We start from the raw sequence: 15,432 nt of genomic DNA on the forward strand, positions 1-15,432 counted from the left end.
TTGCACTTTCCCTGCTATACACTGCAATAGAAGAGAATGACACGGATAGGATACGCTTCAAGAAAGGCTTAGAAAATGCATAGCTCTGGGCCGCAGTGTTAACACAATATCTATAATAATAAATACATAATAAAAACCTAGACCAATAAAGCAATAAAACTTTGTTCATTTTTGTCTACTTTACTGATTACCCAGACCACTATGTTTTGTTTTTTGTTTTTTTAATTTTTATTTCAATAGACATTTTGTAGGAAACAGATGATAGACTGGCATGAGATTAAATAATAATTTACATCAGTGGACTGCAACGTGTCCCTCTTCGGCTGTTGTGAATTTACAACTCCCAGCATGCCCTCTGGGGCACACTGCTGTAAGGGGTACCTAGTACTGGAAACCTCCCCTCTGAGCAGTTCAGAATAAAACATTGAGATAAATATTAAAATTCTGTCACCACTAGGGGGAGCTCACTACATATGAGTTAATTTGAAGCTGTATAAATACTAATGCAGTGAGCTCCCTCTAGTGGCTGCTCTAGGCAGACAGAATTTTATCATGTTGCTCTATGGAGGTGTAAAGGAAAGCAAGGGATTTGGTGCGCTGTCTCAGACAACCAGAGTTCCAACCCTTATAAAGAGTTCTGGACCTATGTAAATGAAATAAAAATGTATTATAGGTGCACTTCCCTGCCCTAGACCACCTCCGTTAACCCATTCCTCATCCTATAATAACCAGACACTGTAATTATATATAATGTTTAGTGTTAATCAGTAAACTACCCTAGAACTCCAGGAATATTAGATATTAACCCTTAACAGCCCTAGATCACTGTTGATAACATATAACCCCTTCATCACCTTAGACTACCAGGGATATAAGATCTTAGCCGTAAGAACCTCTCTAGACCACTAGGAGTATGAGCGGAAGACCCCTAAACCACCCATGTGATCACAGTAGAATTGTATAATCAGGGTGATTTTGCGGTCTCCGTTGTGGGCACTAATGCACTTGGAAAACCCCTTTTATAAGGGTTTGTGGGGAGTTGTAGTTCCACAACAGCTGGAGAGCCGCAGATTCCAGACCACTGTCTTACATTACAAGAGACTTTAAACAGTGACATTTATACCATTGAAAATACATGAAATAAATAAGTAAAAGATAGAATTAAAATTAAAAAACCAGTGTGCATGTTATGTAGTGAGTTATACAAGATTTATAATACAGTAGAAATAATGTCATACTATACAGTGAATAGATCTATAGGGTGATCCGCTCTAAAGCAGCGGGAACCATGACACAGATAAGTAAAAGCTTCTAATGACCCAGGACGGGTGCCCTTTAAATGGATTAATTTATGTATATGTGGCTCCTAAAGAGTTAAACCACCCATTCGGCCACGGACCTGCAAAAAGGAGGTGAACAGTTCTTCTTCAATCGCTCAGAGGACCATGGGGTTTCATGCAGAGCCCAAGGTACATTACCCTATCTAAATAAGAGCATGATTTAATGCCCACATAATATGGCCCTAATAATGCCTACATAGTGCCACACAGTAGCCAAATATGAGTATATAATACCCCAACCATCATCTGGATCTGAAATAGGGGTGATTTTTCAGTGAACAACTTTAAGATAGATTACATGGAGAGGGAATAGGGCGGTGGAGAGCCCCAAAATGTTGGAGGCTGTAATGCATTTACCCCTTTTGCCCATGCTATAATCTGGCCCTGGAGACATCTCTGTGCATTTAACTATTTATGGTCGTCCCCTTTGAAAGTCCACCTGTCACATGACACTTTCAAAAACATTTCCACCCCCCAAAAAAATATGCCAAAACATAGATTCTTGGGGAAATATTGCATGTTCACTGTTATTATATGGTGGCAACACAGCGAGGTGCTTCGATGGCATCAATTATCACATTATTTTAAGGGAAGTTTGTCATTTGTGATGCATATTTAAAGGAACCTTAACCAAGGAATGCTAAAATGGATTGGTCCAAAATGTACAACAGTTCTGTTACTCTTGACAGGGGTGGGGGGATAAATCACCGATACTTATCGCACATTTTCCGATTTTATTCATATTTTCCAAACCTAATATCGGATCCAAAAGGTAAGAGAGGTACAAAATGAAAAGATGAGTCTTCTCTTTCCCGTTGGATCTGATACTAGATTTTGAAAAAAATAAATGGTGCCAGACTAATGCCATGTTTATGGTGTGACCTAAAAAAACATGGCTGATGAGGCATGCTGCGATTTCCTCCAGCGCAAGGAAACATTTTCCTATTAGATGAACACAGTTATAATAAATTAATATAAACAATGACATCACTGCTTTCTAGTAAATTGAAAGGCTGCCTTCTCAGTGATGTCACTGGTTCTATATGAATTGACATGTTATATTCTCAGTGATGTCATAGGCTCTGTGGGAATCTATTTGAAACATTCCCGTGACATCACTGGTTCTTTGTCTATGACTTGGCTGTATGATCAATTATGTGATAATCCCCTGGTGTTATAATTGGCTAAACTACCAGTGATGTCACTATTTCCTTGTGAATTGACAAGCTGCATTCTCAGTGATGTCATAGGTCCCATGAGTTGTCTTTTAATGTGCTACTTTCTTAGTGAAACTAGTTTCACTAGGTTCCTTATGTAGTAATTGACAATGTGTCTAATGATAGGACAGCCTCCTGGTGTAATCATTGCCTAAACTCCCAGTGATGTCACTGTTTTTATATGAGTTGACAAGCTGCATTACAAGTGATGCCATGGGTTCCACCCAGATTATTTGGTACTTTCCCAGTGATGTCACTTTTGTATTAATTGTCTATATTCCTAATCATGTAACAGGCTCCTAATGTGAGAATCGGGTAAAAGTCCAGAGATATTATTGGTTCCTAATGAATTGGTATACTGTATCCCAGTGAAGTTATCAGTTTTTTTCACCAGTCCCATTCTTGATAATGCCCTTTGTGCCCTTGGTAATGCCCTACGTAATGTGATTTTAGATTTACTGTGTATTCAGTGACTGAATTCTCAATTATGTCCCCCTGTTCATGTGCATTGATACGCTTCGTCGTTCTTAGTGATGTCACATTGTCTTAGTAAAATATGGGCGTGGCATTCCCAGTGATGTCACCATATCCTGTGCATTGATAGTCTGCCTTCTCAGAGATGTCATAATGCCCATGTGAATTATGGGGGTTACATTCCCAGAGATGTCACCATGTCTTTGTGCATTTACAGGCATCTTAAAGTCACTATCCCTTGGGTTGGATTGCCAGTGATGTCACCGAGTCCTGTGCATTGATAGGCAGTCCCATCACTGATGCCACTATTATATTTCCAGTGATGTCACCGAGTCCTGTGCATTGATAGCCAGTCCCATCACTGATGCCACTATTATATTTCCAGTGATGTCACCGAGTCCTGTGCATTGATAGACAGTCTCATCACTGACGCCACTATTATATTTCCAGTGATGTCACTGTGTCCTTATGGACTGAACGGCAGCATTTACAGTGATAAAATCTGTCCGCTGCATATTTATAAGCTTAATTCCACATAACGTCACTGTGTTCATATGAATTGACAGGCTACATTAACATTGATATATAACATAACTTTCCAAATCGACATAACGTCTTTATCCAGACTGGAATAAACTGGACAAATACAAGCAGAAGCTGATGCCGTGGTGAGGTCGCCTCGCCAGTTCACCATTACAGCAAATGTGTGGAGTGCTGAATGTAAAACATAATAAAAGAACTCAGGCCTTAAGCCATAGCAAGCCTGGATACAATGCACAGAGTGACGGGATCGCTGACACGGTATAAAGTGCATACAGTAGACAGGACAGTAATAAAACAGGTCTGCAATACAAACAAGCACATTCTGCACTGCAATCAGGTGAGCAGGGAGTAAGAATTGGACATCTCACTGGATGAACTGGCCTGGGCTGAAGAAATGTTGTAAACGCCTGTGAGAAGATGAAAACATAATTAGTTAGTTATGCCAAAAATCTATCTATCTATCTATCTATCTATCTATCTATCTATCTATCTATCTATCTATCTATCTCATATCTATCTCATATCTATCTCATATCTATCTCATATCTATCTCATATCTATCTCATATCTATCTCATATCTATCTCATATCTATCTCATATCTATCTATCTATCTATCTATCTATCTATCTATCTATCTATCTATCTATCTATCTATCTATCTATCTATCTATCTATCCAGGGGCGTAACTAGGAAAGACTGGGCCCCATAGCAAACTTTTGACTGGGGCCCCCCCTCCCCTGGGTGTCACACAACCCCCCCCTTGTAGATAGTGCCTTTTTTACAGCCCCCCCTGTAGATAACGCTATACAGCCCCCCCTGTAGGGAACGCCATACAGCCCCCCCTGTAAAGAACGCCATACAGCTCCCCCACTGTAGGGAACGCCATACAGCCACCCCCCCCTGTAGGGAATGCCATACAGCGCCCCCCCCCTGCAGGGAACGCCATACAGCGTCCCCCCTCCCAAAAAAATTCGACCTACAGTGTGTCCTACAAAATACATGTATCCCCTCTCCACAGAATCTCCACAGGATAGGGGATACATGAGTGATCGCTGGCAGCGATAGGGAGAACGGGGGACTGAAAGTCCCCTGAACTTCTCCATCAAAAAACCTCTGACTTCCGGAATCTGCGCAGATCAATAAAAATGAAAGGAGCGCTGGTCACGCATGCGCACAAGCACGACCGGCGCTCCATTTATTTCTACGGAGCTGCCGACACAGACCCCGGAAGTCCGAGGTTTGTGATGGAGAAATTCAGGGGACTTTCAGTCCCCCGTTCTCCCTATCAATGCCAGCGATCACACATGTATCCCCTATCCTGTGGATATCCTGTGGAGAGGGGATACATGTCCTGTGGAGATCCTGTGGAGAGGGGATACATGTCCTGTGGAGATCCTGTGGAGAGGGGATACATGTCCTGTGGAGATCCTGTGGAGAGGGGATACATGTCCTGTGGAGATCCTGTGGAGAGGGGATACATGTCCTGTGGATATCCTGTGGAGAGGGGATACATGTCCTGTGGAGAGGGGATACATGTCCTGTGGAGATCCTGTGGAGAGGGGATACATGTCCTGTGGAGAGGGGATACATTCCTGTGGAGATCCTGTGGAGAGGGGATACATGTCCTGTGGAGATCCTGTGGAGAGGGGATACATGTCCTGTGGAGATCCTGTGGAGAGGGGATACCTGTCCTGTGGAGAGGGGATACATGTCCTGTGGAGAGGGGATACGTGTCCTGTGGAGAGGGAGGGGATACATGTCCTGTGGAGAGGGGATACATGTCCTGTGGAGAGGGGATACGTGTCCTGTGGAGAGGGAGGGGATACATGTCCTGTGGAGAGGGGATACATGTCCTGTGGAGAGGGGATACATGTCCTGTGGATAGGGGGGGGGGCATACATGTCCTGTGGAGAGGGGATACGTGTCCTGTGGAGATCCTGTGGAGAGGGGATACATGTCCTGTGGAGAGGGGATACGTGTCCTGTGGAGATCCTGTGGAGAGAGAGGGGATACATGTCCTGTGGATAGGGGATACATGTCCTGTGGAGATCCTGTGGAGAGGGGATACCTGTCCTGTGGAGAGGGGATACATGTCCTGTGGAGAGGGGATACGTGTCCTGTGGAGAGGGAGGGGATACATGTCCTGTGGAGAGGGGATACATGTCCTGTGGAGAGGGGATACGTGTCCTGTGGAGAGGGAGGGGATACATGTCCTGTGGAGATCCTGTGGAGAGGGGATACATGTCCTGTGGAGAGGGGATACGTGTCCTGTGGAGATCCTGTGGAGAGAGAGGGGATACATGTCCTGTGGATAGGGGGGGGGGGATACATGTCCTGTGGAGAGGGGATACATGTCCTGTGGAGATCCTGTGGAGAGAGAGGGGATACATGTCCTGTGGAGAGGGGGGGGGATACATGTCCTGTGGAGAGGGGGGGGGGATACATGTCTTTTGCTCTATTTTGCACTTTCAGGATCAGACATCGTTTAGCCATTTTTAGAACGTGTTAGTTAAATGGCTATAACTTTTTTATTTGTTGGGCGAACGACGTGATTTTTGCGACGTTTTTTCCGTAGACAATGCAGGTTTCTTTTTTTATCAATTTTATACACACCTTTTTTGCTATTTTAGAATTTTTATTCATAAAGTTTGAAAATAATAGTAAAAAAATAAGCTTTTTTACATTTCAGCTATTTTTTTTTTGGTAATAACATAGTTTTACCCTAAAATAGACCTTTTATTTGTGATCGTCATTGTCTACCGTAAATTTTTATATATTACATGTCTGTATTAGGGTAATTGGGTCAGCGCTAGCGTTACAACAATGATTGGAGGGGGGGAACGTTTTTTTTTGGGGTCGGTATTTTATGTGTATTTATTATTTCTATTTTTTTGCACTTTACTTCATTATTTTTTTATTACTATGGTCTGTTCCTCAAAGGTCAAAGAAGACCTTTGGGGAACTTTATATATATTTTCTCTTTCTTTTACACCATCTTTTCCACTGTAACTGGAGTTGCACAGCAGCCCCAGTTACAGGGGAAATCAGCCCTCTCATAGTGACGATTGTCACTAATAGGGCTGTGCTGGGTCTAGTAAGACCCAGCAGCAGTCTGTCACTAACGGCACCCGGCGATCATGTGACCAGTCACATGATCACCGGGAGGAATAGAGACAGCGCCGCTGCTGCTGTCTCTATTCCTGTACACAGCGCGCATTCAGCGCTGTGTACAAGTGATCAGAGAAGACAGAAGCAGCGACACAGACCCCGACACAGACCCCGGAAGTCCGAGGTTTGTGATGGAGAACTTCAGGGGACTTTCAGTCCCCCGTTCTCCCTATCAATGCCAGCGATCACACATGTATCCCCTATCCTGTGGATATCCTGTGAAGAGGGGATACATGTCCTGTGGAGATCCTGTGGAGAGGGGATACATGTCCTGTGGATATCCTGTGGAGAGGGGATACATGTCCTGTGGAGAGGGGATACATGTCCTGTGGAGAGGGGATACATGTCCTGTGGAGAGGGGATACATGTCCTGTGGAGAGGAGATACATGTCCTGTGGAGATCCTGTGGAGAGGGGATACATGTCCTGTGGAGAGGGGATACATGTCCTGTGGAGATCCTGTGGAGAGGGGATACATGTCCTGTGGAGATCCTGTGGAGAGGGGATACCTGTCCTGTGGAGAGGGGATACATGTCCTGTGGAGAGGGGATACGTGTCCTGTGGAGAGGGAGGGGATACATGTCCTGTGGAGAGGGGATACATGTCCTGTGGAGAGGGGATACGTGTCCTGTGGAGAGGGAGGGGATACATGTCCTGTGGAGAGGGGATACATGTCCTGTGGAGAGGGGATACATGTCCTGTGGATAGGGGGGGGGGATACATGTCCTGTGGAGAGGGGATACGTGTCCTGTGGAGATCCTGTGGAGAGGGGATACATGTCCTGTGGAGAGGGGATACGTGTCCTGTGGAGATCCTGTGGAGAGAGAGGGGATACATGTCCTGTGGATAGGGGGGGGGGGGGATACATGTCCTGTGGAGAGGGGATACATGACCTGTGGAGATCCTGTGGAGAGAGAGGGGATACATGTCCTGTGGAGAGGGGGGGGGATACATGTCCTGTGGAGAGGGGGGGGGGGATACATGTCCTGTGGAGAGGGGGGGGGGATACATGTCCTGTGGAGAGGGGGGGGGATACATGTCTTTTGCTCTATTTTGCACCTTCAGGACCAGACATCGTTTAGCCCTTTTTAGCACGTGTTAGTTAAATGGCTATAACTTTTTTATTTGTTGGGCGAACGACGTGATTTTTGCGACGTTTTTTCCGTAGACAATGCAGGTTTCTTTTTTTATCAATTTTATACACACCTTTTTTGCTATTTTAGAATTTTTATTCATAAAGTTTGAAAATAATAGTAAAAAAATAAGCTTTTTTACATTTCAGCTATTTTTTTTTTGGTAATAACATAGTTTTACCCAAAATAGACCTTTTATTTGTGATCGTCATTGTCTACCGTAAATTTTTATATATTACATGTCTGTATTAGGGTAATTGGGTCAGCGCTAGCGTTACAACAATGATTGGAGGGGGGGAACGTTTTTTTTTGGGGTGGGTATTTTATGTGTATTTATTATTTCTATTTTTTTGCACTTTACTTCATTATTTTTTTATTACTATGGTCTGTCCCTCAAAGGTCAAAGAAGACCTTTGGGGAACTTTATATATATTTTCTCTTTCTTTTACACCATCTTTTCCACTGTAACTGGAGTTGCACAGCAGCCCCAGTTACAGGGGAAATCAGCCCTCTCATAGTGACGATTGTCACTAATAGGGCTGTGCTGGGTCTAGTAAGACCCAGCAGCAGTCTGTCACTAACGGCACCCGGCGATCATGTGACCAGTCACATGATCACCGGGAGGAATAGAGACAGCGCCGCTGCTGCTGTCTCTATTCCTGTACACAGCGCGCATTCAGCGCTGTGTACAAGTGATCAGAGAAGACAGAAGCAGCGAAAGCTGCTTCTATCCTCTCCTCAGGGTCCCCGGCAGTCACTGACAGCCGGAGACCCGACATTCAGCTGCCCGATCGCGCGGGCAGCAAGTTAAAACCCGAGCCGTAGAAAGTCTATGGCTCGGGTTTTAAGGACCCTGACCGCTGGCTGTAAAAATATAGCCAGCGGTTGGGAACCAGTTAATGTCAGAGCGGGGAGATACCTCCCTGCTCTGCCGTAGTGTTCAGTGGCGTCCCGCTGTAGCAGCCATAGCGGCTGCTAGCGGAGCCTCCGGCCATGGTGGGGGCCCGTGCCGGCGGGCGACACGGGCCCCCTCATGCCGCGGCCCCCGTAGCAGCCGCTACTGCTGCTACGGCGGTAGTTACGCCACTGTATCTATCTATCTATCTATCTATCTATCTATCTATCTATCTATCTATCTATCTATCTATCGTACATTAACAATAATATAACTTGCATCTTTAATACTTGTAGCCTCTGCCCACATTCACAACCATGTTAGTTATTGCTTCATAGCATCTAAAATAAAAAATGAAATAACTTAGAAAAAAGTCTTGTTTATAAATGTTTATAGATATCGTTACTTATTTTTGCTGTTTATACTAACCTTTTTTAGAAAACAAATTGATAACTCCTTTTGAAAACACAGGATCTGCAGAGCTGAGATTGGACGTCTGCAATAAGAGCATTGAAAGGTCATTAAAACCAGACATCACTTGTAGATGAGCTCTCAGTCCCCTGTACCATATAATTCTCAGAAGGGACAGCAATCGCTGAGCATTCCTCACATTATTAGTCCTATTATTACTACGTCACATATCCAAAGGATGAGGCCATGCTTAGCAGTTCTATTGCAGATTTGATGAAATTTTTGAAAAAATCACAGCAAAACTAAGCAACAAAACTACAACACGTGGTCTCACCCTATTGCTGGACATTCATATTCCACGTCTTTCAGCCAAACGCTATGCATCCGGCACCTCTCCAATCATGAACACGTCCAAACATGCGTGTTTATTTCCATAGCAAAAAGAGGATAAGTGGACATTCAATCTTCAATAAATCCACTGAGAAAATAATATGCCTAGCTGAAAGTGAACCTGTGAGTCCTGCTCTCCCCACCCCTCATAGAGAAAGCCTGTGAGTCCTGCTCTGCCCGCCCCTCATAGAGAAAGCCTGTCAGTCCTGCTCTCCCCGCTCTTATAGAGGCAGCCTCTGAGTCCTGCTCTCCCACCCCTCATAGAGAAAGCTTGTGAGTCCTGCTCTCCCCACCCCTCATAAAGCCTGTGAGTCCTGCTCTCCCACCCCTCATAGAGAAAGCCTGTGAGTCCTGCTCTGCCCGCCCGTCATAGAGAAAGCCTGTGAGTCCTGATCTCCCTGCTCTTATAGAGGAAGCCTGTGAGTCCTACTCTCCCCGCTCTTATAGAAGAAGCCTGTGAGTCCTGCTCTCCCCACTCCTCATAGAGAAAGCCTGTGAGTCCTGCTCTGCCCGCCCGTCATAGAGAAAGCCTGTGAGTCCTGCTCTCCCTGCCCCTCATCGAGAAAGCCTGTGAGTCCTGCTCTCCCCGCTCTTATAGAGGAAGCCTGTGAGTCCTGCTCTCCCCACCCCTCATAAAGCCTGTGAGTCCTGCTCTCCCACCCCTCATAGAGAAAGCCTGTGAGTCCTGCTCTGCCCGCACGTCATAGAGAAAGCCTGTGAGTCCTGATCTCCCTGCTCTTATAGAGGAAGCCTGTGAGTCCTACTCTCCCCGCTCTTATAGAAGAAGCCTGTGAGTCCTGCTCTCCCCACTCCTCATAGAGAAAGCCTGTGAGTCCTGCTCTGCCCGCCCGTCATAGAGAAAGCCTGTGAGTCCTGCTCTCCCTGCCCCTCATCGAGAAAGCCTGTGAGTCCTGCTCTCCCCGCTCTTATAGAGGAAGCCTGTGAGTCCTTCTCTCCCCACCCCTCATAGAGAAAGCCTGTGAGTCCTGCTCTCCCCATCCCTGATAGAGAAAGCCTGTGAGTCCTGCTCTGCCCGCCCCTCATAGAGAAAGCCTGTCAGACCTGCTCTCCCCACTCTTATAGAGGCAGCCTGTGACTCCTGCTCTCCCACCCCTCATAGAGAAAGCCTGTGAGTCCTGCTCTCCCCACCCCTCATAAAGCCTGTGAGTCCTGCTCTCCCACCCCTCATAGAGAAAGCCTGTGAGTCCTGCTCTGCCCGTCCGTCATAGAGAAAGCCTGTGAGTCCTGCTCTCCGTGCTCTTATAGAGGAAGCCTGTGAGTCCTACTCTGCCCGCTCTTATAGAAGAAGCCTGTGAGTCCTGCTCTCCCCACCCCTCATAAAGCCTGTGACTCCTGCTCTCCCCACTCCTCATAGAGAAAGACTGTGAGTCCTGCTCTGCCCGCCCATCATAGAGAAAGCCTGTGAGTCCTGCTCTCCCTGCCCCTCATCGAGAAAGCCTGTGAGTCCTGCTCTCCCCGCTCTTATAGAGGAAGCCTGTGAGTCCTGCTCTCCCCACCCCTCATAGAGAAAGCCTGTGAGTCCTGCTCTGCCCACCCCGGATAGAGAAAGCCTGTGAGTCCTGCTCTCCCCACCCCTGATAGAGAAAGCCTGTGAGTCCTGCTCTCCCCATCCCTGATAGAGAAAGCCTGTGAGTCCTGCTCTGCCCGCCCGTCATAGAGAAAGCCTGTGAGTCCTGCTCTGCCCGCCCGTCATAGAGAAAGCCTGTGAGTCCTGCTCTCCCTGCCCCTCATAGAGAAGGCCTGTGAGTCCTGCTTCCCTGCCTACTCACAGAGAAAGCCTGTGAGTCCTGCTTCCCTGCCTACTCATATAGAAAGCCTGTGAGTCCTGCTTCCCTGCCTACTCACAGAGAAAGCCTGTGAGTCCTGCTTTCCTGTCTACTCATATAGAAAGCCTGTGAGCCCTGCTTCCCTGCCTACTCATAGAGAAGGTCTGTGAGTCCTGCTTCCCTGTCTACTCAGAGAGACCCTGTGAGTCCTGCTTCCCCTGCCTACTCACAGTGATTGACAGATTTTCAAATCTAAGTGTCCACACAGGGATAGCTGTCAATCACAAAGTAGGACCGCCCACTGGACATAGACCCGGAGATTTAACATAAAACTAAATATCAATCTGCTCAGATCCTCCTGATCTATAACATGCTGCAAGTAGATATATGTCAAGGTTGCCTTTAAAAGGGTTTTCCCATATGAACAATTGCTTTAAGAATGATGCTAATTCTGAGATCTGCAGGTCACAGTGCATAGACCTCCCTAAACCTTGGAGATCAGCTAGGGAAGTCAGATGGGACAAACTGTTTCCGTCTAATTACCAATCGCAGTGGCTGAATCTTTTTTTAAGCTGTAACTTACTGAAAGTTGTTTTTGAGTATTTTGTCACAACTATGAGCAGAAAGTTTCCATACCTTTGTCTGTTGTGAAGACCATCTGGAGACTGAAAATCTGCTGAATAACGCGTCTCGTACCTAACATTTTTGACAAAGAGAGAGAAATTTGGTATAAGATTTTTTTGGCAGTGCCTAAAGGGATTTTCCATGATATAACAGTACATTCTTGGGATAGGCCATCAATGTACGATTGGTTTGGGTCCCACCCACGCACCCCCACCAACCAGCATGACAAAGTAGGCTTCTTCACTGCAGTACCTGACACAGCAATGTCCATACGTGCGTAGCTGTGCCTGGTACTGCAGTAGGTCCATTCCAGTGTTCGTGGCTGAGCTGATGTATCCGACACAGTACAATCAACCCATAAAAAGTGGACAAGTCAAAGTCACCTCCAAGTGGCATTGTCCTCTGCTGGACCTTAGTGACCCATGATTGTTTCAGAGCCTGGGCGCACTGGAGGTTCCTCTAGTACCAGGTGGGGTGTTCTGACCCTGTGGACAACTATTTCTAGAATGCTGACACTGGAGGTCCCTATAAAACGCCACATTGACATTTTGGATCCCAGGCTATAAAACATCTTATATAAAAGATGTGAAATAAAAGCTAGGATTTATATAGGAATCACTGTAGAAATATTTCCGCGTTACCTTTTTATCCATCAAACATCCAAACAGCAGAATAAATAATCCCTAAAAGACAAAAACAACAGCAGATTGTAGAGATTTGAGATGTTACATACCATGATGTCATCTAGTTAATATTATTATTTATTATAATGTTCATTCATGGGGCCAGATTGGACAACCCCATTTAATTTAACTGGTCCCCATATAAAGAATTTAGCCGCACCCATTGAAATCAATTGGCCATCCGTGTCATTTATGGTCGTCCAGAGTACTCATCATACTACGTCTAAAGGAGGCGTGCTGCAGGTCATTGTGTATAAAGCAGGGGCTGCAATTGCTATTAAGGGGCAATGGGACATGAGAAAAAGGGAATGGAAAAATTAGCAGCAGTGTCCTCTTCGTGCCACATGCACCTGTCCCTGAACCCATGGAAGATCACCTAACTCAGGCTCCATAAGAAGTAAACCCCATAGAGATAAAGTTTGGCCACTTCTGTGACAGACCCTACTCTTCAAGAGACATTGAGGGACAAGTTTAGGTAGAAGCTTTCATCTTACCTGGAGTGAATTCAATGCTGAGAATATTCCATGCATCGCAATGGTGTTGATGAACATTGTTCCTATTCCAAGTCCCCAAGTGAGTCCAAGAAGTGGCGTTAGGATCAATATACATTTTGCAATATGATTTAAGGAGCTCTTCTCATCTTTTTTTGGCTTGTCACCTACAGAAGGTCTGAGGACTTTTATGATCACCACAAACAACGTAATGAAATTAACCAATAAAATGCTCAATGCTGGAATGACGAAAGCAAGAAACGCGCTGCTCTCTTTCATGTTGAGCCAACACGCATTGCTAGCGGTATAAATTTTGCTGGGTTGGGTGACTGCCACTGTAATTACCGAAATAATGATAGGACATCCGTAACCCAAGAAAAATGAGATGCCCATCATGACCGTCTTGCTTAAGTCATGGAACACACACATAAGACGATAGAACAGGATAAGCCCCATGGTTAACATCCAGAAAAAGGTACACAGGTAAAAAACGTGTGTGAAAAAAGTAGCTGCCACACAAGCATCGACCTTTCCACTAGCGGACATGGAAATACCAACGATAAACCAGATGTCGGCCATCAGGAGAGTCACAGCAATGTTCATGATGCAGACGTGACGCATATACGAGGTCTTATTCTTGGTTACAGATTTCCAGACTATAGCTTCGATGATGATACAGATGACCAGACTTAAGATTGAGATGCCCAACCCGAAGTAGGAAATATAGGTCAAAATTTTTTCTTCTTCTGGAATTGGATTGTACTCGGAGGACATAAGAATGGAGAATGAAGTCAGGTGATCACAAACACATGTTACCATTGAGCTGTCATTATTGAACTCAGAGCGGCAGCCAGTACCGTCCCAGTTTTGGATGGTAAAATTCCAAAACACGCATGCCGTTTTATTCAATTCCGTGTCATTCTTTTTGAAATCCATCACAATGGGGAAATTGCTATAGTTGCCCCTCACTATTGTAGTCATGACACAACCATTGATGATCCCATGTATAGAGGAGTTATTTCCAGCTTTCAAAATGTCCTTCAATGTAGCATAAGCAATGCTTACGATGGTGGCATTTGGTGAGAAAGAACTTAGGGCCGTTTTATTAATCAAAACATTCCCCGTTAAGTTGTGTGATTGGCTAAAGTTGAAATCTGCCTTGTAATCGGTTAAGTTACTTATAATATTGCCGAATAATTGAACGTTGCTGTTATTTGCAATATTTACTTGTCCACTGATTGATAACTTTTTTGCAAATCTCTCTACAGATAAGAGAAGATTCGATTGCTCTTGAACTGGAACCCGTTGCCAAGTTGTTGTATTGTCCACGACAATGTTGACGGTCAGAAGAAAATTCTGAAAAGAATATACAGTAGATGTAGCAATGTTAAATTAAAGACAATTATGAATTTTCTATACGGTCCTTGGAGAGAGGGGGGGGGCCCGTTTGGTTCTATCTCCCTTTACACTGGGTGGCAAGAACCTATAAAGGACTCTTACGTATAAAATTCCAGCTACTGCTACTAGCATTTTTAAGCCCCCTCTGACCCATCTCTGGAGATCCACGCTTTCATTGGCATCATTGTTTCACTTCAGTTTTAATGGGGGTTCTCAAGGACTATAACATTGATGGACTATCCTTAGCATAGGCCACCAGTGTTCAATCGGTGGGAGCCTGACCTCCGGGAACCCTTACGACCTTCACGGCCCTTTCATTGTGTCGATCGGAGGTTGGACCCCCACAGATCACATATTGATGGCCTATCCTAAGGATAGGCCACCAATGTTATAGTCCTGGAGAAGAATGTTATAGTCCCTCAGAAAGATATTGCATATGAAGTATTTGGGCATAGTGTCCTGTATCTCCTCTGCAGAACTATGTGTCTTTATGGTTACAGTATACAAACAAATCCTGTCTGTATTCAGATCCTGCAGTCATATGTTACTTCACTTCCGCTGTCCCTTCTTCTACACAGTGTTTATAGTTTGTAGCTATGTAGAGTCTGCAAAGGAAATGTACACAAAAAACGGTAGGATTGATAGCACCCCATAGTAAAACTTAGAATGGGCCCCAATTACACTGAGAGCTCTGACCATTTTTTCTATTAGAGGGTTAGAAAGTGACTGTATGTTGTTAGGATATGCCATCACTTTTGGATTGATGCGGGTCCAACTGCTGGGACCCCCACCAATCCTGATACTGAAGGGGACACAGTACTGATTTAGCGCAGCTTCCCCTCCACAGTTTTTCTCTCCATAGCTGCGCTTGCAGCC

At 45.2% G+C, this 15,432-nt stretch overlaps 1 protein-coding gene across 1 annotated transcript in view; it reads right to left on the reverse strand.

Moving 5' to 3' along the window:
- Positions 1-160: 160 nt before the first annotated feature.
- Positions 161-15,432, reverse strand: part of ADGRF5 (adhesion G protein-coupled receptor F5) — a 190,257-nt gene continuing 174,985 nt past the window's right edge. Inside the window, exons 17-21 of the mRNA XM_075860964.1 lie at positions 13,162-14,514; positions 12,626-12,667; positions 11,997-12,056; positions 9,202-9,268; positions 161-3,981 (exon numbers count right to left, since the gene is read on the reverse strand). Coding sequence (XP_075717079.1) covers positions 3,908-3,981; positions 9,202-9,268; positions 11,997-12,056; positions 12,626-12,667; positions 13,162-14,514 — 1,596 coding nt within the window. The 3' untranslated portion in view covers positions 161-3,907. The remainder of the gene's footprint in view (positions 3,982-9,201; positions 9,269-11,996; positions 12,057-12,625; positions 12,668-13,161; positions 14,515-15,432) is intronic.

This window comes from Rhinoderma darwinii, chromosome 4 (genome assembly GCF_050947455.1).
Source record: "Rhinoderma darwinii isolate aRhiDar2 chromosome 4, aRhiDar2.hap1, whole genome shotgun sequence".
In the NCBI taxonomy this organism is placed as follows: domain Eukaryota; kingdom Metazoa; phylum Chordata; class Amphibia; order Anura; family Rhinodermatidae; genus Rhinoderma; species Rhinoderma darwinii.